Source organism: Salvelinus alpinus, chromosome 21 (genome assembly GCF_045679555.1).
Source record: "Salvelinus alpinus chromosome 21, SLU_Salpinus.1, whole genome shotgun sequence".
Taxonomy (NCBI): Eukaryota; Metazoa; Chordata; class Actinopteri; order Salmoniformes; family Salmonidae; genus Salvelinus; species Salvelinus alpinus.
This window is the reverse complement of record NC_092106.1, coordinates 21,245,855-21,270,952: the sequence shown is the minus strand read 5'-3', so window position 1 is coordinate 21,270,952 and position 25,098 is coordinate 21,245,855. Positions and strand designations below refer to the sequence as shown.

Sequence of the window (25,098 nt, the reverse complement as noted above, 5' to 3'; positions counted from 1 at the left end):
TCTTATAATCAGCTGGCCCCTCCCCGGATTTTGTGTTAAATGTTCTACAACAAAGATTTCTTAGTGTCCAACAAGCTTTCTCTACCCTTAACCTTGTTCTGAACACCTCCAAAACAAAGGTCATGTGGTTTGGTAAGAAGAATGCCCCTCTCCCCACAGGTGTGATTACTACCTCTGAGGGTTAAGAGCTTGAGGTAGTCACCTCATACAAGTACTTGGGAGTATGGCTAGACAGTACACTGTCCTTCTCTCAACACATATCAAAGCTGTAGGCTAAAGTTAAATCTAGACTTGGTTTCCGCTATCGTTTTTGCTCCTCTTTCACCCCAGCTGCCAAACTAACCCTGATTCAGATGGCCATCCTACCCATGCTATATTACGGAGACGTAATTTATAGATTGGCAGGTAAGGGTGCTCTTGAGTGGCTAGATGTTCTTTACCATTCGGCCATCAGATTCGGACACCAATGCTCCTTATAGGACACATCACTGCACTCTATACTCCTCTGTAAACTGGTCATCTCCGTTTACCTGTCGCAAGACACACTGGTTGATGCTTATTTATAAAACCCTGTTAGGCCTCACTCCCCCCTATCTGAAATATCTACTGAAGCCCTCATCCTCCACATAAAACACCCGTTCTGCCAGTCACATTCTGTTTAAGGTCCCCAAAGCACACACTTCCCTGGGTCACTCCTCTTTTCAGTTCGCTGCAGCTAGTGACTGGAACGAGCTGCAACAAACACTCAAACTGGACAGTTTTATCTCAATCTCTTCATTCAAATACTCAATCATGGACACTCTTACTGACAGTTGTGGCTGCTTTGTGTGATGTATTGGTGTCTCTACCTTCTTGTCCTTTGTGCTGTTGTCTGTGCCCAATAATGTTTGTATCATGTTTTGTGCTGCTACCGTGTTGTGTTGCTACCATGTTGTTGTTATGTTTGGTTGCTACCATGCTGTGTTGTCATGTGTTGCTGCCTTGCTATGTTGTTATCTTAGGTCTCTCTTTATGTCGTGTTGTCTCTCTTGTCGTGACTCTCTTGTCGTGATGCGTGTTTTGTCCTATATACAGTGGGGAGAACAAGTATTTGATACACTGCCGATTTTGCAGGTTTTCCTACTTACAAAGCATGTAGAGGTCTGTAATTTTTATCATAGGTACACTAACTGTGAGAGACGGAATCTAAAACAAAAATACAGAAAATCACATTGTATGATTTTTAAGTAATTCATTTGCATTTTATTGCATGACATAAGTATTTGATCACCTACCAACCAGTAAGAATTCCAGCTCTCACAGACCTGTTAGTTTTTCTTTAAGAAGCCCCCCTGCTTCGATCACGCGGATTGGAATATGTTCCGCATTGCGTCCAACAACAATATTGACGAATATGCTGATTCGGTGAGCGAGTTCATTAGGAAGTGCATTGACGATGTCGTACCCACAGCAACGATTAAATCATTCCCAAACCAGAAACCGTGGATTGACGGCAGCATTCGCGTGAAACTGAAAGCGCGAACCACTGCTTTTAACCAGGGCAAGGTGACCGGAAGCATGACCGAATACAAACAGTGTAGCTATTCTCTCCGCAAGGCAATCAAACAGGCTAAGTCCCAGTACAGAGACAAAATCGAGTCGCAATTCAACAGCTCAGACACAAGAGGTATGTGGCAGGGTCTACAGTCAATCACGGATTACAAAAAGAAAACCAGCCCCGTCGCGGACCAGGATGTCTTGCTCCCAGACAGGCTAAACAACTTTTTTGCCCGCTTTGAGGACAATAGTGCCACTGAATCGGCCCCCTACCAAAACCTGCGGGCTCTCCTTCACTGCAGCCGAGGTGAGTAAAACATTTAAACGTGTTAACCCTCGCAAGGCTGCAGGCCCAGACGGCATTCCCAGCCGCGTCCTCAGAGCATGCGCAGACCAGCTGGCTGGTGTGTTTACGGACATATTCAATCAATCCTTATCCCAGTCTGCTGTTCCCACATGCTTCAAGAGGGCCACCATTGTTCCTGTTCCCAAGAAAGCTAAGGTAACTGAGCTAAACGACTACCGCCCCGTAGCACTCACTTCCGTCATCATGAAGTGCTTTGAGAGACTAGTCAAGGACCATATCACCTCCACCCTACCGGACACCCTAGACCCACTCCAATTTGCTTACCGACCCAATAGGTCCACAGACGACGCAATCGCAACCACACTGCACACTGCCCTAACCCATCTGGACAAGAGGAATACCCATGTGAGAATGCTGTTCATCGATTACAGCTCAGCATTTAACACCATAGTACCCTCCAAACTCGTCATCAAGCTCGAGACCCTGGGTCTCGACCCCGCCCTGTGCAACTGGGTCCTGGACTTCCTGACGGGCCGCCCCCAGGTGGTGAGGGTAGGTAACAACATCTCCACCCCGCTGATCCTCAACACTGGGGCCCCACAAGGGTGCGTTCTGAGCCCTCTCCTGTACTCCCTGTTCACCCACGACTGCGTGGCCATGCACGCCTCCAACTCAATCATCAAGTTTGCGGACGACACTACAGTGGTAGGCTTGATTACCAACAACGACGAGACGGCCTACAGGGAGGAGGTGAGGGCCCTCGGAGTGTGGTGTCAGGAAAATAACCTCACACTCAACGTCAACAAAACAAAGGAGATGATTGTGGACTTCAGGAAACAGCAGAGGGAGCACCCCCCTATCCACATCGACGGGTCAGTAGTGGAGAAGGTGGAAAGTTTTAAGTTCCTCGGTGTACACATCACGGACAAACTGAATTGGTCCACCCACACAGACAGCGTTGTGAAGAAGGCGCAGCAGCGCCTCTTCAACCTCAGGAGGCTGAAGAAATTCGGCTTGTCACCAAAAGCACTCACAAACTTCTACAGATGCACAATCGAGAGCATCCTGTCGGGCTGTATCACCGCCTGGTACGGCAACTGCTCCGCCCACAACCGTAAGGCTCTCCAGAGGGTAGTGAGGTCTGCAGAACGCACCACCGGGGGCAAACTACCTGCCCTCCAGGACACCTACACCACCCGATGTCACAGGAAGGCCATAAAGATCATCAAGGACAACAACCACCCAAGCCACTGCCTGTTCACCCCGCTATCATCCAGAAGGCGAGGTCAGTACAGGTGCATCAAAGCAGGGACCGAGAGACTGAAAAACAGCTTCTATCTCAAGGCCATCAGACTGTTAAACAGCCACCACTAACATTTAGCGGCCGCTGCCAACATACTGACGCAACTCCAGCCACTTTAAAAATGGGAATTGATGGAAATTATGTAAAAATGTACCACTAGCCACTTTAAACAATGCCACTTAATATAATGTTTACATACCCTACATTACCCATCTCATATGTATATACTGTACTCTATATCATCTACTGCATCTTGCCATCTTTATGTAATACATGTACCACTAGCCACTTTAAACTATGCCACTTTATGTTTACATACCCTACAGTACTCATCTCATATGTATATACCGTACTCTATACCATCTACTGCATCTTGCCATGCCGTTCTGTACCACCACTCATTCATACATCTTTATGTACATATTCTTTATCCCTTTACACTTGTGTGTGTGTATAAGGTAGTAGTTGTGGAATTGTTAGGTTAGATTACTTGTTGGTTATTACTGCATTGTCGGAACTAGAAGCACAAGCATTTCGCTACACTCGCATTAACATCTGCTAACCATGTGTATGTGACTAATAAAATTTGATTTGATTTGTTCTCCACTCATTACCTGTATTAACTGCACCTGTTTGAACTCGTTACCTGTATAAAAGACACCTGTCCACACACTCAATCAAACAGACTCCAACCTCTCCACAATGGCCAAGACCAGAGAGCTGTGTAAGGACATCAGGGATAAAAGTGTAGACCTGCACAAGGCTGGGATGGGCTACAGGACAATAGGCAAGCAGCTTGGTGAGAAGGCAACAACTGTTGGCGCAATTATTAGAAAATGGAAGAAGTTCAAGATGACGGTCAATCACCCTCGGTCTAGGGCTCCATGCAAGATCTCACCTCTTGGGGCATCAATGATCATGAGGAAGGTGAGGGATCAGCCCAGAACTACACGGCAGGACCTGGTCAATGACCTGAAGAGAGCTGGGACCACAGTCTCAAAGAAAACCATTAGTAACACACTATGCCGTCATGGATTAAAATCCTGCAGCGCACGCAAGGTCCCCCTGCTCAAACCAGCGCATGTCCAGGCCCGTCTGAAGTTTGCCAATGACCAACTGGATGATCCAGAGGAGGAATGGGAGAAGGTCATGTGGTCTGATGAGACAAAAATAGAGCTTTTTGGTCTAAACTCCACTCGCCATGTTTGGAGGACGAAGAAGGATGAGTACAACCCCAAGAACACCATCCCAACCATGAAACATGGAGGTGGAAACATCATTCTTTGGGGATGCTTTTCTGCAAAGGGGACAGGACGACTGCACCGTATTGAGGGGGGGAGGATGGATGGGGCCATGTATTGCGAGATCTTGGCCAACAACCTCCTTTACTCAGTAAGAGCATTGAAGATGGGTCGTGGCTGGGTCTTCCAGCATGACAACGACCCGAAACACACAGCCAGGGCAACTAAGGAGTGGCTCCGTAAGAAGCATCTCAAGGTCCTGGAGTGGCCTAACCAGTCTCCAGACCTGAACCCAATAGAAAATCTTTGGAGGGAGCTGAAAGTCCGTATTGCCCAGCGACAGAACCTGAAGGATCTGGAGAAGGTCTGTATGGAGGAGTGGGCCAAAATCCCTGCTGCAGTGTGTGCAAACCTGGTCAAGAACTACAGGAAACATATGATCTCTGTAATTGCAAACAAAGGTTTCTGTACCAAATATTAAGTTCTGTTTTTCTGATGTATCAAATACTTATGTCATGCAATAAAATGCTAATTAATTACTTAAAAATCATACAATGTGATTTTCTGGATTTTTATTTTATTTTTTAGATTCCGTCTCTCACAGTTGAAGTGTACCTATGATAAAAATTACAGACCTCTACATGCTTTGTAAGTAGGAAAACCTGCAAAATCGTCAGTGTATCAAATACTTGTTCTCCCCACTGTATATATTCATATATATATTTGTTTTAATCCCAGCCCCCGTCCCCGCAGGAGGCCTTTTGCCTTTTGGTAGGCCGTCATTGTAAATAAGAATTTGTTCTTCTCTTTCCGCTAGCGGAACCCGTCGAACACATTCCGCTGAATGAAATTCAAAAATATTTTTTTGAAATATGTAACTTTCACACATTAACAAGTCCAATACAGCAAATTAAAGATTAACAAGACGTTTATCTACCCATCGTGTCCGATTTCAAAAATGCTTTACAGCGAAAGCACAACATATGATTATGTTAGATCACCACCAAGTCAAAAAAACACAGCCATTTTTCCAGCCAAAGATAGGAGTCACAAAAAGCAGAAATATAGATCAAATGAATCACTAACCTTTGAGGATCTTCATCAGATGACACTCATAGGACATCATGTTACACAATACATGTATGTTTTGGTCGATAATGTGCATATTATATCCAAAAATCTCAGTTTACATTGGCACGTTACGTGCAGTAATGTTTTGATTCCAAAACATCCGGTGATTTTGCAGAAATACTCATAATAAACATCGATAAAAGATACAAGTGTTATTCACAGAATTAAAGATAGACTTCTCCTTAATGCAACCGCTGTGTCAGATTTCAAAAAAACTTTACGGAAAAAGCATAATCTGAGAACGGCGCTCAGAGCCCAATCCAGCCAGAGAAATATCCGCCATTTTGGAGTCAACAGAAGTTAGAAATAACACTATAAATATACACTTACCTTTGATGATCTTCATCAGAAGGCACTCCCAGGAATCCCAGTTCGAGAATAAATGACTGATTTGTTCCATAAAGTCCATCATTTATGTCCAAATAGCCACTTGTTGTTAGCGTGTTCAGCCCAGTAATCCATCTTCATGAGGCGCGAGCACTTCGTCCAGACAAAAACTCGAAAAGTTCCGTTACAGGTCGTAGAAACAAGTCAAACGATGTATGGAATCAGTCTTTAGGATATTTTTAACATAAAACATCAATAAGCTTCCAACCGGAGAATTCCTATGTCTGAAGAAAAGCACTGGAATGAGAGCTAACTCTGTCGGGAGTGCGCGTCACGAGCCTGAGACACTCTGCCAGACCACTGACTCAAACAGGTCTCATGAGCCCCTCCTTTATAGTAGAATCCTCAAACCAGTTTCTAAAGACGGTTGACATCTAGTGGAAGCCGTAGGAAGTGCAACTTGACTCCATAGACACTGTGTATTCGGTAGGCCAAGCTTTGAAAAACTACAAACCTCAGATATCCCACTTCCTGGTTGGATTTTTCTCAGATTTTCGCCTGCCATATGAGTTCTGTTATACTCACAGACATCATTCAAACAGTTTTAGAAACTTCAGAGTGTTTCCTATCCAATACTAATAATAATATGCATATATTAGCATCTCGAACAGAGTAGGAGGCAGTTCACTCTGGGCACGCTATTCATCCAAAAGTGAAAATGCTGCCCCCTATCCCCCAAAAAAACTGACTTGCCTAGTTAAATAAAGGTAAAACAAATCAAATACCCTGCCCTGAACCTTAGACACTGTCACAAGTGCGTCTTTCTTTTTCCCAACGCAGTTAAGCCAAAACCAACGCTTTGAGTGCTCTCCAAGTCCGGAAGTCCCGAAATTTGCCCTTGTATTTCAAGATTGAAACGCATAGCGTATTCGACTGAATGATTAGTTAATACATATTTGAGAAATTATGAATAATAAGCATATGCTTTTTACCTGATAATAGACTACTAATGATAATATAACTTCAAATAACGAGCTTGTAACGTTAAAACTTCTCACGAGTCACCAACCCTGATCCGGTAGCACCCCCCACCCCCCACCCCACTGAGTAGCATAGCTAGCATAGCGTCACAAGTAACTTGTAGCATCTAAATATCATTAAATCACAAGTCTAGGACACCAGATGAAAGATACAGGTCTTGTGAATAAAGCCACCATTTCAGATTTTTTAAATGTTTTACAGGGAAGACACAATATGTAAATCTATTAGCTAACCACGTTAGCAAAGGACACGATATTTTTACTCCCAACAGCCTTTTCCTGCGTCAGTAGCTATCACTAATTCGACGAAATAAAAATATATATAGCCACTAACCAAGAAACAACTTCATAAGATGACAGTCTGATAACATATTTATGGAATTGCATAATTTTTTTTTTTTTTAAATGTGCATTTTTCAGGTATAAATCACAGTTCTACATTGCAGCTGCAATCTGAAAAGGTGCCGACCAAGCCAGAACAATTACAGAGACCAACGTCATATAACTAATTACTCATTTTAAAACATTTCAGAAAAATACACAGCGTACAGATATTGAAAGCCCAACATCTGGTGAATCCAAACAATATTTCAGATTTATGAAATGTTTTATAACGAAAACAAAATGTAGCGCTAAATTAGCATAGCTATACCAGGCAGATTCGGCTAGGCGCCCACGGCCAGTTCACATGCACAACAGATATGATATAACATCATAAATTGGGTCTTACTATGGCTGATCTTTCATCAGAATGTTGATCAAAGTGTCCTTTGTCAAGATGAGTCGTTGGTTCCGTTCAGAATTGTTCCTTGCCCACTCCATTTAGCACAGGTACCGGTCGAGTGGCACGGATTTCTCAAACGTAAATACAATCCGACAACGGAACACCGCAAAACTCCCGGAAAAATTCAAATAATCTGATTAAACTATATTGAAAAAACATACATTACGATGATATGGTCACATGTATCAAACAAAATTCGACACGGAGATAGTTTTCATACATAACGCCAGCAAAACAGTACACAATCGCAGATCAAATTCGAGCGATTCAGTAAACCGGAAGTTGTCGGTCACGCCAAAGAAATGGGTCCTATTTCACGTCAGTCCCAGATAAACAAAGAATTTCTCCTCTGACGTCCTCTTGACAACCAGAGGAAGGCGAATGAAGTGTGTTTCTGGTCATAGGGGGCACGACCATATATAGGCAGAGCTTTGAAGCCAGCATAACACATCTTGATTTTATGTTCTTGGTCATGGAAAGTGCTGTGAAATGACTTCTGTATCACTCAGAGACAAAATTGAAACGGTTTTAGAAACTAGGGATTGTTTTCTTTCCAATGGTATTATTTATATGCATATAGTAAGAGCAATAATTGAATAAGAGGCAGTTTAATCTGTAGAGCAAATTATGCTAATGCGAAAATAGCACACCCTGTATTCTCAAGAGGTAAAAGTAGCCTAAGTTAACATTACATTTACATTTAAGTCATTTAGCAGACGCTCTTATCCAGAGCGACTTACAAATTGGTGCATTCACCTTATGATATCCAGTGGAACAACCACTTTACAATAGTGCATCTAACTCTTTTAAGGGGGGGGGGGTGGGGGGTTAGAAGGATTACTTTATCCTATCCTAGGTATTCCTTAAAGAGGTGGGGTTTCAGGTGTCTCCGGAAGGTGGTGATTGACTCCGCTGACCTGGCGTCGTGAGGGAGTTTGTTCCACCATTGGGGTGCCAGAGCAGCGAACAGTTTTGACTGGGCTGAGCGGGAACTGTACTTCCTCAGAGGTAGGGAGGCGAGCAGGCCAGAGGTGGATGAACGCAGTGCCCTTGTTTGGGTGTAGGGCCTGATCAGAGCCTGAAGGTACGGAGGTGCCGTTCCCCTCACAGCTCCGTAAGCAAGCACCATGGTCTTGTAGCGGATGCGAGCTTCAACTGGAAGCCAGTGGAGAGAGCGGAGGAGCGGGGTGACGTGAGAGAACTTGGGAAAGTTGAACACCAGACGGGCTGCGGCGTTCTGGATGAGTTGTAGGGGTTTAATGGCACAGGCAGGGAGCCCAGCCAACAGCGAGTTGCAGTAATCCAGACGGGAGATGACAAGTGCCTGGATTAGGACCTGCGCCGCTTCCTGCATGAGGCAGGGTTGTACTCTGCGAATGTTGTAGAGCATGAACCTACAGGAACGGGTCACCGCCTTGATGTTAGTTGAGAACGACAGGGTGTTGTCCAGGATCACGCCAAGGTTCTTAGCACTCTGGGAGGAGGACACAATGGAGTTGTCAACCGTGATGGCGAGATCATGGAACGGGCAGTCCTTCCCCGGGAGGAAGAGCAGCTCCGTTTACTCCGTTAACTTAGCTGACCTTCAATTGAGGGAATTCAGCAGTTCTCTGAGAAACTTTAACAACTCATTAAAACTCTGAAAATAAAAACATGGGCAAATGTTACCAAACATGATAATAGGTGTAACGGTTTTCCTCCTCCTCTTCATCCGAAGAGGAGGAGCAGGGATTGAACCAAAATGCAGCGGGTTGTGATGACATATTGATTTATTAAATAAACAAAACAGACAAAGACGAAAACGAACTATACTTGATATAACTAACAAAACAACAAAACGATGTAGACAGACCTGAACAAACGAACTTACATATACACGAAGCACGCTGACACAGGAACAGACTACATAAACGCACGAACAAACCGAAACATTCCCGTATGGTGTAACATCGACACAGACACAGGAGACAACCACCCACAAACAAACAGTGAGAACAACCTACCTTAATATGACTCTCAATTAGAGGAAAACGCAAAACACCTGCCTCTAATTAAGAGCCATACCAGGCAACCCAAAACCAACATAGAAACAGCAAACATAGACTGCCCACCCAAAACTCACGCCCTGACCATCACACACATACAAAACAACAGAAAACAGGTCAGGAACGTGACAATAGGCCTGCATTGCGGTAGGCAGCTAATTGTTAAATTATACTTTCCATCCTTAACTTGGAAGATCACTGTCTCTGCACTGATCGCCTGTGAGCGAGACAACGCTAGCTAGCCAATGGGAGCGTAGTAGAAAGCCGGGGGCGTGGTTTTGGCTTAACTGCGTTGGGAAAAAGAAGTCGCGTCACAAGCCGGCTACTGTAGCATGATTGTACTACAGTACCCATAATGCTCTGTAACGATATCCGGTGTTAACTTACTAAACAGTTTTCTAAAGCTAACACTATGGCTCTGTATTCTTATCTGGTGTCAGAAGTGGAAAAAGCTGATGTTGATCGCCACTGTGTCTGCTAAAACTAGCTACCGAATGTCATTCTCGGTCAGTGTGGACATTTACAAGTGAAAGTGGACCAGACACATTGTGCAAATGAATGACATCGTGATGCTGCTGCTAGGCTTCCCCGACCTTAGCTAGCCAGCGTGTCTGTCCATCAGCCTACGGTGTGTGTGGAGCATGGTGTGGGTTCTTAGTTGCTAGGCAACGCCGGGCCCTCGTGGAGCAACACAGAGGGACAGACAGAAGGGAAAAAACCGCAAGGAGGAAAAGTTTATCTGCAAGCAATAATAATACATTTAAAAAAAGTAATAAACCAAAATACATTTAAAATAAAGCTGTACATATAACTCATACAGAGCCCTTTGACTTCTCAAACAAAGCAGATTGGCCAAGTTTCCTCTGGCATCAGGGCTGAATACAAAACCAGAGGAATATCAGGTGAACTCTTTTATATGCTATGGGGGATGCCGCTGATTATATTTTTGAAGTATTGCCATTGACTGATGCAGAAAAAAAGAAGTATGATGCTGTAACAGGAGCATTTGAGCAGCACTGTGTAGGAAAGATAATGTTATTTTTGAGACAGCACAATTCAACATGAGATGTCAAGATGAGGGAGAGAGTGCAGAGGCATTCATCACAGATGTACACAAGCAGCTGAGGATTGTAACTTCGGAGTGCTCAAAGAAGAACTTATAAGGGACAAAATTGTGGTTGGAATAAAAGACAGGAGGCTGCCAGAACAGCTTCAGTTGACTCAGACAACACTGGCAAAAGCTATTCAAAAAGTCAGACAAAGTGAAACTGTAAAGAAGCAACAAACATTACTGCACAGCAATGCAATAGGAGGAAAAACCACTACAAATGTGGACGCCATCAAAGCAAAATGGAATAAAGGGAGAAAATTCCAACAAAGTGCACAAACAACATACAATAGGTAAAACATGAAACATATGGCAATCCAAGTGAAAAGGGATGCAAAAGATGTGGAGGAGGACGAGAACATGGATGGAAGGACTGACAACCATTCCTAGGCCTACCAGCCATAGAGGCCCTACAGTTAGTGCACAGAATCGAAGAAGTGACACAGCCAGAGACAGACTTCACCATCGTCTATATGTCCATCTTTCATGGACTGGGAAAACTCCAAGAGTCATACAAGATAAAGCTCAAAGATGGAACCACACCATGTGCTCTTTCAACACCACAACGTGTTCCGCTCCGCATGAGAGAAAAAGTACAGTCGTGGCCAATAGTTTTGAGAATGACACAAATATTAATTTTCACAAAGTCTGCTGCCTCAGTTTGTATGATGGCAATTTGCATATACTCCAGAATGTTATGAAGAGTGATCAGATGAATTGCAATTAATTGCAAAGTCCCTCTTTGCCATGCAAATTAACTGAATCCCCCAAAAACATTTCCACTGCATTTCAGCCCTGCCACAAAAGGACCAGCTGGCAACATGTCAGTGATTCTCTCGTTAACACAGGTGTGAGTGTTGACGAGGACAAGGCTGGAGATCACTCTGTTATGCTGATTGAGTTCGAATACCAGACTGGAAGCTTCAAAAGGAGGGTGGTGCTTGGAATCATTGTTCTTCCTCTGTCAACCATGGTTACCTGCAAGGAAACACATGCTGTCATCATTGCTTTGCACAAAAATGGCTTCACAGGCAAGGATATTGCTGCCAGTAAGATTGCACCTAAATCAACCATTTATTGGATCATCAAGAACTTCAAGGAGAGCGGTTCAATTGTTGTGAAGAAGGCTTCAGGGCGCCCGAGAAAGTCCAGCAAGCGCCAGGACCGTCTCCTAAAGTTGATTCAGCTGCAGGATCGGGGCACCACCAGTACAGAGCCTGCTCAGGAATGGCAGCAGGCAGATGTGATTGCATTTGCACGCACAGTGAGGCGAAGACTTTTGGAGGATGGGCTGGTGTCAAGAAGGGCAGCAAAGAAGCCGCTTCTCTCCAGGAAAAACATCAGGGACAGACTGATATACTGCAAAAGGTACAGGGATTGGACTGCTGAGGACTGGGGTAAAGTCATTTTCTCTGATGAATCCCCTTTCCGATTGTTTGAGGCATCCGGAAAAAAGCTTGTCCGGAGAAGACAAGGTAAGCACTACCATCAGTCCTGTATCATGCCAACAGTAAAGCATCCTGAGACCATTCATGTGTGGGGTTGCTTCTCAGCCAAGGGAGTGGGCTCACTCACAATTTTGCCTAAGAACACCGCCATGAATAAAGAGTGGTACCAACACATCCTCAGAGAGCAACTTCTCCCAACCATCCAGGAACAGTTTGGTGACGAACCATGCCTTTTCCAGCATGATGGAGCACCTTGCCATAAGGCAAAGTGATAACTAAGTGGCTCGGGGAACAAAACATCGATATTTTGGGTCCATGGCCAGGAAACTCCCCAGACCTTAATCCCATTGAGAACTTGTGGTCAATCCTCAAGAGGCGGGTGGACAAACAAAACCCCACAAATTCTGACAAACTCCAAGCATTGATTATGCAAGAATGGGCTGCCATCAGTCAGGATGTGGCCCAGAAGTTAATTGACAGCATGCCAGGGCGGATTGCAGAGGTCTTGAAAATGAAGGGTCAACACTGCAAATATTGACTCTTTGCATCAACTTCATGTAATTGTTAATAAAAGCCTTTGACACTTATGAAATACTTGTAATTATACTTCAGTATTCCATAGTAACATCTGACAAAAAATATCTAAAGACACTGAAGTAGCAAACTTTGTGGAAATTAATATTTGTGTCATTCTCAAAACTTTTGGCCACGACTGTATATGGAGAGCTAGTCAGGATGGAGAAAATGGATGTCATAACCAAAGTGACAGTGACAGAATGGTGCTCAGAATGGTGGTCTTCCCAAAAGCGAATGGAGACATCAGAGTGTGTGTTGACCTCACACCCCTGAATGAATCAGTGATAAAATAGTGTCTCATTCTTCCAGCGGTAGACGAGACACTCACAATGTTGACAAATGCAAAAGTCTTCATGAAGCTGGATGCTCAATCTGGATTTTGGTAAATTCCGCTCGCACCAGAGTCTCACCCACTCATTACCTTCATCACACCGTTTGGGAGGTACCACTTCAACAGATTGCCATTTGGCATTTCAAATGTTTGAGAACTTCAAGGGTGTTGTGTGCCACGCTGACGACATTCTGGTGTTTGGATGTGACAGACAAGAACACGACAAGAGTCTTCACAAAGTACTTCTGGTCTCACACTCAGTGAAATGTGTAAGTTTGGGTCACAGGGTTTCTGCCTCAGGACTGGAGCCAGATCCCAACAAAATCAAGGCAATCAGGGAAATGCCTGATGTGTGCGGCGGGTGTTCACCGACTAATGGGCATGGCAAACTACCTTGCTACGTTTCTGGTTACATACAGCATGCCATTGAATGAGCTGAGGCGAGAGAAGATCGAGCGGTGCTGGGGGCATCCCCAAAAGATTGCTTTTCAAAAGCTCAATGAGGAACTGAGTTCTCCAAAAGCTCTCGCTCAGTACTCGTGCACGGTGTAGACAACGGTTGCAGTAGACTCATCGCCATACGGCATAGGTGCAGTGCTGACTCAGAAACAGACTGACAACACTTGGAGACCTGTTACATACATCTCAAGAGGAATGACTGACAAACAGAAGCGCTATGCACAGATTGAGAAAGAGGCCTTAGCAGCCACGTGTGCGTGTGAAAGACTGACCACTTAACTTCATGGCCTTCATGGCCTCACACTACAAACTGACCACAAACCCCTGGTACCGTTGCTAGGTTCCAGAGCCCTAGATCAACTGCTTCCCAGGGTCCTACGATTTCGACTGCGACTTCTGAGACTCACATACAACATTGTCCATGTGCCAGGGAAGAATCTCATCACTGCAGATACGCTGTCGAGGGCACCGCTGCGTGATGCACCATATACAGAAAAAGAACTAGAAAAAGAAGTCCAAGTGTACGTGGATACCATTGTTTTCTCACTAGCCGCTACAGAGGCTCAAGTATAACAGATCACAGAAGCACAACAAGTCGACAAAACCTGCAAAAAAGTTCAACAATACTGCCTTACCGAATAGCCGGACAAACTCAAGCTGCAAACAGACGTGGCACATTTCTGGCATGTCAGGGCGGAGATTCGCATGGCAGGTGACATTCTGAAAGGAGAAAGACTCGTAATACCACAGACACTCAGAGGTGAAATACTTCAAAAGATCCATGAAGGACATCAAGGAATCTTAAAGTGCCAAGAAAGGGCCAAGTAATCAGTGTGGTGGCCAGATATATCAGCCCAGATTCGACAAGTAGTTAACAGGAGTGAAATCTGTCAAAAACACAGAACACAGTACAGCCACTCATACTTACCTCAGCTGCTGAACGACCGTGGCAAAAGGTGGGAATGGACCTGTTTGAGTGGAACAATGAAATATACCTGCTGATTGTTGACTACTTTTCCAAATACATTGAGGTAGCTGAAATGAGAGTGACTTCGGCGGAGGCCACCATCAGAGCTGTAAAAGAGGCCTTTGCCCGCAACAGAGTCATGGAGACGGTAGTTTGAGACAATGGACCGCAGTTCTTAGCAGAGATCTTCCAAGTGTCAAATCAAATCAAATTTTATTGGTCACATACACGTGTTTAGCAAATGTTATTGAGGGTGTAGTGAAATGCTTGTGGTTCTAGCTCCGACAGTGCAGTAATATCTAACAAGTAATATCTAACAGTTTCACCACATATACCCAAAATACACGTACATCTAAGTAAGGAATAGATTGAGAATATATATGTCAGAGCGGCATTAGACAAAGATAGTGGCATAGTATAGAGTAAAGTATATACAAATGAGATGTGTGATGCAATATTTACACCCAATTAAAGTGACTAAGATACCGTAGAATAGTATAGAGTACAGTTTACACATACAGTTGAAGTCGGAAGTTTACAAACACTGAGGTTGGAGTCATTGAAACTCGTTTTTCAACCACTCCACAAATTTCTTGTTAACAAACTATAGTTTTGGCAAGTCGGTTAGGACATCATCTTTGTGCATGACACAAGTAATTTTTACAACAATTGTTTACAGACAGATTATTTCACTTATAATTCACTGTATCACAATTCCAGTGGGTCAGAAGTTTACATACACTAAGTTGACTGTGCCTTTAAACAGCTAGAACAATTCCAGAAAATGATGGCATGGCTTCAGAAGCTTCTGATAGGCTAATTGACATCATTTGAGTCAATAGGAGGTGTACCTGTGGATGTATTTCAAGGCCTACCTTCAAATTCAGTGCCTCTTTGCTTGACATCATGTGAAAATCAAAATAAATCAGCCAAGACCTCAGAAAAAAATTGTAGACCTCCACAAGTCTGGTTCATCCTTGGGAGCAATTTCCAAATGCCTGAAGGTACCACGTTCATCTGTACAAACAATAGTACGCAAGTATAAACAGCATGGGACCACGCAGCCGTCATACCGCTCAGGATGGAGACGCGCTCTGTCTCCTAGAGATTAACATACTTTGGTGCAAAAATTGCAAATCAATCCCAGAACAACAGCAAAGGCCCTTGTGAATATGCTGGAGGAAACAGGTACAAAAATATCTGTATCCACAGTAAACGAGTCCTATATCGACATAACCTGAAAGGCCGCTCAGCAAGGAAGAAGCCACTGCTCCAAAACCGCCATAAAAAAGCCAGACTACGGTTTGCAACTACACATGGGGACAAAGATCGTACTTTTTAGAGAAATGTCCTCTGGTCTGATAAAACAAAAATAGAACTGTTTGCCCATAATGACCATCGTTATGTTTGGAGGAAAAAGGGGGAAGCTTGCAAGCCGAAGAACACCATCCCAACCGTGAAGCATGGGGGTGGCAGCATCATGTTGTGGGGGTGCTTTGCTACAGGAGGGACTGGTGCACTTCACAAACTAGATGGCATCATGAGGGAGGAAAATTATGTGGATATATTGAAGCAACATCTCAAGACATCAGTCAGGAAGTTAAAGCTTGGTCGCAAATGGGTCTTCCAAATGGACAATGGCAAATGACAATGACATCACAAAGCTCTGACCTCAGTCCAAAAGACAATTTGTGGCCAGAACTGAAAAAGTGTGTGAGAGCAAGGAGGCCTACAAACCTGACTCAGTTACACCAGGTCTGTCAGGAGGAATGGGCCAAAATTCACCCAACTTATTGTGGGAAGGTTGTGGAAGGCTACCCGAAATGTTTGACCCAAGTTAAACAATTTAAAGGCAATGCTACCAAATACTAATTGAGTGTGTGTAAACTTCTGACCCACTGGGAATGTGATGAAAGAAATAAAACCTGAAGTTAATCATTCTCTCTGCTATTATTCTCACATTTCACATTCTTAAAATATAGTGGTGATCCTAACTGACCTAAGACAGATCATTTTTACAAGGATTAAATGTCAGGAATTGTGAAATACTGAGTTTAAATGTATTTGGCTAAGATGTATGTAAACTTCTGACTTCAACTGTACATTAAGAGATGCTTTGAGTGATAATCTGTGAGAATGCACATCCGTAAAGTGACTGAGGTATATTAGTCTAATTGTGTTCCCCCACGTCCCCTAAGGTCAAGTTAAGCCGCAGAGAGAGTTCATTATAGGGGAGGCCCCACTCAAGCTGTAAACAGGATTGTTTCGCGTCAGCACTGGGATGACCTCCATCCTCCCCAGGCTGCTCTTAGATGGCCATACCTTGGCAGGAGAAGGGACAACGTGTAGCTGGCTCTCTAGCAGTCTCTAATGTGACTGACTGGGGAGGAATGTCAAGTTTAACAAAGGCTGTTTTCACAGACTGTAAAACCAAATGCCCCAGGCAACAGCCTGTGGACGTGCACCTACTGGTCACAGGGGGAGGTGGTGCCAATACAGCCCTGTCTGCCAGGGAGGAATTGTAATAACACAATCAGACTAAATGTTTAGAGGGTTCTAAAGGTCTCTCAGTGAGTCACCACTGTTACCAAGGTCACACACCATAAAGGCTCAATAAACCATTTGATTCTAGCACAGGAATTCCTTATTATTATGGTAAGTACTATGCTACCAATGGTCCCATATTCTGACCAGATCTGTGCTAAACCACTACCAGATCCTATAGCCTTAGTATAAAATGAAACAGAATTAAATGATTTGATTAATAATCCCATCAACAAGCTTCTTTTTTAAGTCTTTCCATTGCACTGAGCAACATTAACATAAGATACAATTCATTTCTGAAGTGGTCTGGCTAGGTGATTGATTATTGTAAATGGCACCACTTTCACCTGGGGGATGTATCACTTTTGAAGATATAAATAACACAGCCAAGGGTGCATAGAGGGGAGAGACACAGACTTCGTCCCACACAAGCTGCGTCCCCTACATAGTGCACTACTTTTGACCAGGGCCCATATGGCTCTGTTCAAAAGTATTGCACTGTATCGGGAATAGGGTGCCATTCAAGACGCAGACACAGTGTGGGTCAGGCTTTAATCACAGCTAGGATTGGTTGTGGTGGCACTATGGTGGAGAGATGCTGTGGGACTGGGTTAAATATTGCAGTAGATGAGGGGAACCTGCAGGGTTAGAGTCTGTCTCCCTGAGGGAATTAATGAGGATGTCCCTCCACACTGAAATAGAAAGGTAAATAAGAAAGGAATGAAGTCACCTATTTCACGACACACATATTGGAAAGTGCTGTGTTTTCTGTTTGTTTATCTGTTTAAATATCATATCTTAAGAGAAAATCTAAGAGAACAGATATTTTTCAGTTACAGCTGTCTGGGTATATGTCGGTCTGAAATAATTATGTGATTGTTTATAACTGTAGCCCACAGCTATGAAGCAATGACTTGCTGATGTTGTTCTCTCAATATAAGTATCCAAACTATTTTGCTTATATGACTAGGAATCATTAGGGGTTGCTTGTTCTTTATTAGCCAAACAACTGGTGTTCACTGACAAACATTTGGATTTGCCACTTTCTAGGTATTGGTCTTTTTACAACACAGGAATGCACACAGGAAAACAGACAAGGAAATGCCACAGAAACGTTGTTTGCAGCAACACCTCCTGAAATATGGAGGTAGTAAAGGCGGGTGGTAGCCCAACATTCATTTTCAGGACAAGTGGGGTATATGTCATATAACCATCATTCTCATTGATTTGAAGATCATCAGACCCCACTCAAATGGAGACTTTAGTGTTAATGTTGTGGTAACCTGGCAATGGTGCTATGTTATTTGGTTGGAGGGAACGTTAAGTCCAAACCTGCTGTTTTTTCTTCAAAGGGGCTGTAAACCATCCCAACACCGGTGTTTAGACTTAATTAACACTTTTTAAAGGATCTTGACTCAGGTCTTGACCTCTCTTAAATGTTAATTTTATTAATGTCTGTCAGACAAGGAAACAAGGAAAGTGATCACTGACATAGGATCGACTCCATTACACAACTGATAGAAATGAAATGCCCTAGGAATGTATTACCACAAAAACATGCCTAATTATGAAATAATATTAGGGATATTCCTGAATGGAAAACTGATATAACATAATTTGCAGTGCACCATTTCAATTTAATGTACTCATTAGTCGATAATAGGGGGTTTAAGTCTAATAGGGCCCTATAAAGTCTTGACACATTAAAACTACTTAGCTATACACTGTACAATTAATGCATGTATTTACAAGTTGCATAAAAAAAGGAATTCGTTTACGGATAAAGGTGTGTGAGAGCCCCTGTCAGTCCCAGAAGTGGTACAGCTCATCTGCCCGGGCAGTCGCTATAGAGAGGAGTTGCTAGAGAAGCAAGCAAGCAATCTGCGGTAGAACAGACGTAGAAGCGGAGCGAGGCGGAGAGAAAGTACACCGGGGAGATCATGGCGAAAAGATTGCTACTCGATTATCACAAGAGTCTGCCGCTCAATGGACTGCAAGCTTCTACAGTTTTGCTTCTCATATATGGGTTTACCTGTAAGTTATCAGTTTCATTTAATTTATCTATTTACTAATGTATTTTAGAATTCTGGATATTGAAGTTGTACTGTAGCTACTGTACGTGGTAAAGTAGCTGGCTATGCTAACGGGAATGCTAATTCTATGGTCCATAGAATGGGAGCGACCTGAGTGCGGTGCTGTGCTGTGCATACTCGCGAGTTAGCGGTTTTGTTGGGACGAATAGGTTTTTGGCCTGAATTGTCTCTGGTAAGTTAGCTAATATTCCCTCAGTTAGAGTATGAAACTAAGGCTAGTTAACGTTCTAGTATTTTCTCCATTAGGTACATTATTTCTAACAAATGCAATGAAGTTCACTTTTCCCCCGGCATCTTTCGAATCGAGATGTGCCATTGAAACGACATAAATGTTGCTTGAGATCTATTATGTGGCTAAACTAACGTTTCTTAGCTTGCTACAACAAAGGGAAGCTATCTGATATAGTGTGCTAAAAACTAACTAGGTGTCAGACCATTTCGTTTGTTGTGGGCTTTAATGGGTTTTGATGTTTCTATTTTTTCATGAGTGGAATGACAGTGATTTGAATAGCAACAAAGTTTTAAGAAAAATGTCTGAGAGAGAGAGAGATTCCCCACTGAAGATTTAGCCACGGTATCATGTTTCATTGATATCGAGGTTGAAAGTGATTTAGCAAATTACTGGAATCATGAAATCCTAAATGACTTGTATCGATTTAACCTCACATTAATCTCCTAATAATACAGACTTTAATTTCCTAAATCCCATGCCACCTGTCAGTGTATATGCAGCTGCTAGAGGAAAAGGAGGTAGTTCCACTACAAAGGTTGCAAAGTTTGAAAAATTTATAAATAAATGGAATAGAACATGTAAGGCAGAGAGGAGAGGCAAGCAGGGGAGAGAAGAGGAGCCTCTTAAGGCTGGGTGTGTGTAGTGGCAGGAGAAATGAAGACATTTCAGTGACTGAGAGAGGAACGAGGAAAAGCACTGCAGCTGAAAGTCTGGAAGTATTGATCTGCAGTTGGGCTCCATTCCAGAGCACCTTCCAGTCTCGCTGTCACAAAGAGAGCAGCTGGGGAGGGAGGCATACTATACCCCTCTCTATGGATATGTCCCAAATTGCACACTATTCCATTTATAGTGCACTTCTTTGACCAGGACCCATAGAGCTCTGATCAAAGATAATGCACAATATAGGGAATAGGGTGTAATTTGGGACAGATCCTATACTGTACCTCATACTCATAGCAGGACACAACACATACTGTACTATTTTATTATAGTAAAAGATGAACCAGGGCAGATCATTAACCAGAGCAAATAACAGTAAATCACTGATCTGTATTATTGTTGTTTAAGTCTGAAGAAATCTGATATGACCCCATTATAGCCTAGATTGGTAATAACTCCCCTTCCCCACACACACACACACACACACCCACACCTGCATGTATGCCATCTTTCTCACTCTCTTTACGACCACATTATTTATGGGGTTCATAAATCTAGCCGGTCGATCAGTAGATGCTTAGGAGCTATATTTTTGTTGTAAAACATGATGTAGTGTGTAGACTAGTGTTGGACAGTGTGCTAGGGATTCTTCTATGGACTGTGGGGGATTTTAAGAAGGGCAGATTTGATAGAGATGGAGGGTAGGCGAAATTCCCTGAATGTGTCATTTTCAGTGCACCCAGTGTAGTAAGACCGATGTCGACTGAGGAGGGGAGGGGACAGTCACAGGCGTGGTTCCACCATACTCTGAGGTCTGTAATTGAAGACCGTAGTTTGGTGATTTCTTTTTTCAGGGCTGTGTGGTTCCTTCGCAATATAAATAAATAATGTAGTAATGGAGCCACCTAAATTACAGGCTCAAGATGAAAATAGATTTGAAAAAAGACATGCAAAGAACAGGTCTAATGCACCGTACTACAGCATCAGTTTGGCCTTTAGCTTGTTGTGACTTTGAAGTTGGAGGACATCACACTATCGAGCTCGCCAGTTTGTAGTCCTAAAAACCAGAAATTAGTTAGCATTTTCTACCTCTGGTTCGTTGGCCATTAATGGGGAAAGAATGAGGTTCTGGGATAAATTAAAATGAGGTCTGAGGTTAACACAGGCTTCGGAGATCTTATACGTTTTTGTTCTATGAGATAATGTCAGTCAGGTAACATGACCTTTATGAATTATGAAGCCTTTATGTGCTTTATGTGCTTGTTTTGATTACGTAAAAGCTTCAAAATTCACAGTGATGTTAGCTGATGAAGATTATCTCATAGAACAACAAGTATAAGATATCCTAAGCCTGTGTTACCGAATACCTTATTTTCGTTTTTTAACCAAAAACCCGTCAACAACCCCATTAATTTCCCCATAGGCTTTGGCCAACGAGCCATGGCAGAGTTAGCCTCCGTTAGTGCCTACAAAAAGGCACCATTACTGATGTTCTGTATTAGTCTCTATGTTACTAATAAATGACCATTATTTTTCTTCTTCTTATTGGACAAAGTCTTCAGAGCCACCCAAACAAATTTCAATAAGTCTGCACACGACACATCAACTCTGGCCATGCTATATTTTGGAAAAGCAAGACATTATAATTGCTATTGGTAAGCTTAGCTATACAAGGCTTCAAAAGAAGCTGTGTTTGGGGTGCACATCTATGATGAGCAGCTGTTGTATCCCATCTGATCCTCTTAATCTCACTTGTGAGGCAGCAGCAGATTCGGTCTGAAATCACCCAGTCACATTAAAAGGATCTTTTGAAGGAAGGCCCATCAGCAGATGAGTGTTGTGCTTTATTGTGGGAAGTGGCGGCTGACGGCTTGCTGTTTGGAGAGCAGGCTGGCTGTGTGGAGCAGGCTGGCTGTGTGGAGTAGGCTGGCTGTGTGTGGAGTAGGCTGGCTGTGTGTGGAGTAGGCTGGCTGTGTGGGGAGCAGGCTGGCTGTGTGGGGAGCAGGCTAGCTGTGGCCACTGAGGCTACTGAGCGCCCACCCTCCACCCCTGACAGACTGTCAGAACAGAGGTAGCCATACTTCCCAAATGGCACTCTATTCCCTATAGTGCACTACTTTAGACCAGCCCTATGGGCACCATTTGGGACGCAGTCGTAGCCATGCAGGCTGTACAGCAGCACCCTGGCCAGTACTAGAGTAGTAGTCCATTAGCGAATGTAACAGAGTGACCTCCAGCCCTGGCATCATGGGACGTCCGCTCGTGAACATGGCTCTACCGGTAAGCAATGCTGCTGCCTGTTAGGCTGTGACACAGCACTTCTTCCAGAGCTCTATTTTCCTTTTAGAAAATAATCGGTATCCGTTTCAGTGACATGATATTTGATTCGTTTATTTTATAACATGCTGCTGTTTAATATAGCTTTAGGAAGTAGGCTATACTGTTCTGATGTGATGTTTTTTTCTGCTAGATTCGAAGCACTCTGTTGTTCTGGAATGATCAAAGTCAATCTGAATGCTTCAGTCACTATAAAGTTGTAAAGATTCCATTAAACTAGTTGGCCTACATCTTCATTTTGTGGTGTGCACTAGGCTATTTACATGTAACTACACAGTAACGAGGCTAAGTTTTTAACTTACAATTCAACCATTAGGCTATTTCATGTAGGTCTTATTTACCTGTAGTTTCATGCAAAGTAATTAGGCAACATGATGGCACATGGGCAACCTAAGTGTTGCCATTTCTTCTTTGAGTCTTTCATAGCTATAAGTGGGTGGCATAAATGGCTTCCAGATATTCGTCACAGTTAATGACCATACTGTGAATGAATAGAGGCAACCTTCAAAAACTATTTTGCCTACCGCTGTCAGGAATTTAGTTTTTCCACCTGGAGAGCAGATCACAGCACGCACCTGATGCAAATGGGGCATTGTGGTATAACAGTGAGGTATTAAAGAGTGGAGCAGGGTAGACAGGATGTGCACAGTCAGCAGAGTAGTCCCTCTAGGATAGGAGCTCATGGGTTATGGGAAACTAGTGCGGCTCCTTTTTCACCACTCACTCTACCTTTCACTCACTCAACTGTCAGTTGTAATGAACCCACACACATGCAGTGTTAACTCTGTCACGTAGACCTTGGTAACTCCTGCAGACATGCTCTGTTGATGTATGTGATTTAAGGAGACAGTGCTTTTTAATGTACAACAGACCTTTGTTTGCAGTGATTTGATTTCCACATGCTAATAACCCTCACACTTATGACAAAGCCTAAATGCCATAAGTAAAAATACTTTTATTCTGGGATAAAAAGCTACACTTTTCAAACATCATAAGCACATCAGCTGGGAGACCATCAAAGTTCAATCAACAAAAAGTAGGCTAGCTTCTTCCTGATTTCCGCAAGTAATCAGCTCCTAGAGTGACAGTTTAGGTAGTATGTATCCCAAGCGAATAAATGACCATTTGAATCATACTCTTATCTCCCCTATAGTCCTAGCTAAAACAAAACAAATCTAATTTTATTTGTCACATGCAACATGTGTAGACCTTACTGTGAATTGCTTAACTACAAGCCCTTAACCAACAGTGCAGAATTTAAAAAACAAAGTGAGAAAATATTTTCTAAAATATTCATGAAATGAACTAAAATAAGAAAAATCTAAATAAGTAACACCATAAAATAACAATATACAAGAGTCACTGGTACTGAGTCAATGTGCAGGCATACAGGTTAGTCGAGGTAAATTGAGGTAATATGTACACGTAGGTAGGGGTAAAGTGACTATGTATAGATAATAAACAGAGAATAACAGCATCGTAAAAAAGGGGGTCAATGCAAATAGTCTGGGTAGCCATTAGATGAACTGTTTAGCAGTCTAATGGCTTGGGGGTAGAAGTTGTTAACTTCTCTGGGATAGGTGGGACGGTAGTGTCCCACTTGGCCAAAATCCAGAAAAAATGTAGCGCGCCAAATTCAAATATATTACTATAAAAATCAATCTTTCATGAAATCACACATGAAAGACACCAAATTAAAGCTACACATGTTGTGAATCCAGCCAACGTGTCTGATTTCAAAAAGGATTGACTGGGAAAGCACACCAAACAATTATGTTAGCTCAGTACATAGCCACAGAAAAACACAGCCATTTTCCCAGCAAAAGATAGTAGTCACAAAAAGCAAAAATAGAGATAAAATTAATCACTAACCTTTGATGATCTTCATCAGATGACACTCATAGGACATCATGTTACACAATACATTTATGTTTTGTTCGATAATGTGCATATTTATATCCACAAATCTCGGTTTACATTGGCGCCATGTTCAGAAATGCCTCTAAAATATCCGGAGTAATTGCAGAGAGCCACGTCAAATAACAGAAATACTCATCATAAACTTTGATGAAAGATACATGTTTTACACAGAATTAAAGATACACTTGTTCTTAATGCAACCGCTGTGTCAGGTTTAAAAAAAACTTTACGTAAAAAGCACACCATGCAATAATCTGAGACAGCGCTCAGATTTAACAACATTTCTCCTCCATGTTGGAGTCAACAGAAATACGAAATTACATCATAAATATTCCCTTACCTTTGATTATGTTCATCAGAATGCACTGCCAGTAATCCTAGTTCCACAATAAATCGTTGTTTTGTTCGATAATGTCCATTACTTATGTCCAATTAGCTACTTTTGCTAGCATGTGTAGTACACGTGTCCAAACGCTCGCGCAGATGCAGGCAAACGTCGGACGAAAACTTCAAAAAGTTATATTACAAGTCGAATAAACTGGTCAAACTTAGTAGAGAATCAATCTTCAGGATGTTGTTATCATATATATCCAATAACGTTCCAACCGGAGCATTCCTTCATGTCTGTATAAGTAATGGAACGCAAGGCGATATCATGAGGAAAGCGCGTGAGCAAGAACTGACAATATGCCAGACCAATGACTGAAAC

The 25,098-nt window shown here is 42.8% G+C and overlaps 1 protein-coding gene across 5 annotated transcripts in view; it reads left to right on the top strand.

The window, feature by feature from the left end:
* Positions 1-19,001: 19,001 nt before the first annotated feature.
* nectin3a (nectin cell adhesion molecule 3a) overlaps positions 19,002-25,098 on the top strand; it is a 113,767-nt gene continuing 107,670 nt past the window's right edge. For 2 of the 5 annotated variants that reach the window (XM_071357312.1, XM_071357310.1), the window contains exon 1: positions 19,002-19,181. In XM_071357312.1, the coding sequence (XP_071213413.1) occupies positions 19,088-19,181 (94 nt within the window). In that variant the 5' untranslated portion in view covers positions 19,002-19,087. The remainder of the gene's footprint in view (positions 19,182-25,098) is intronic. The other 3 variants (XM_071357314.1, XM_071357313.1, XM_071357315.1) reach the window with 2 other exon arrangements.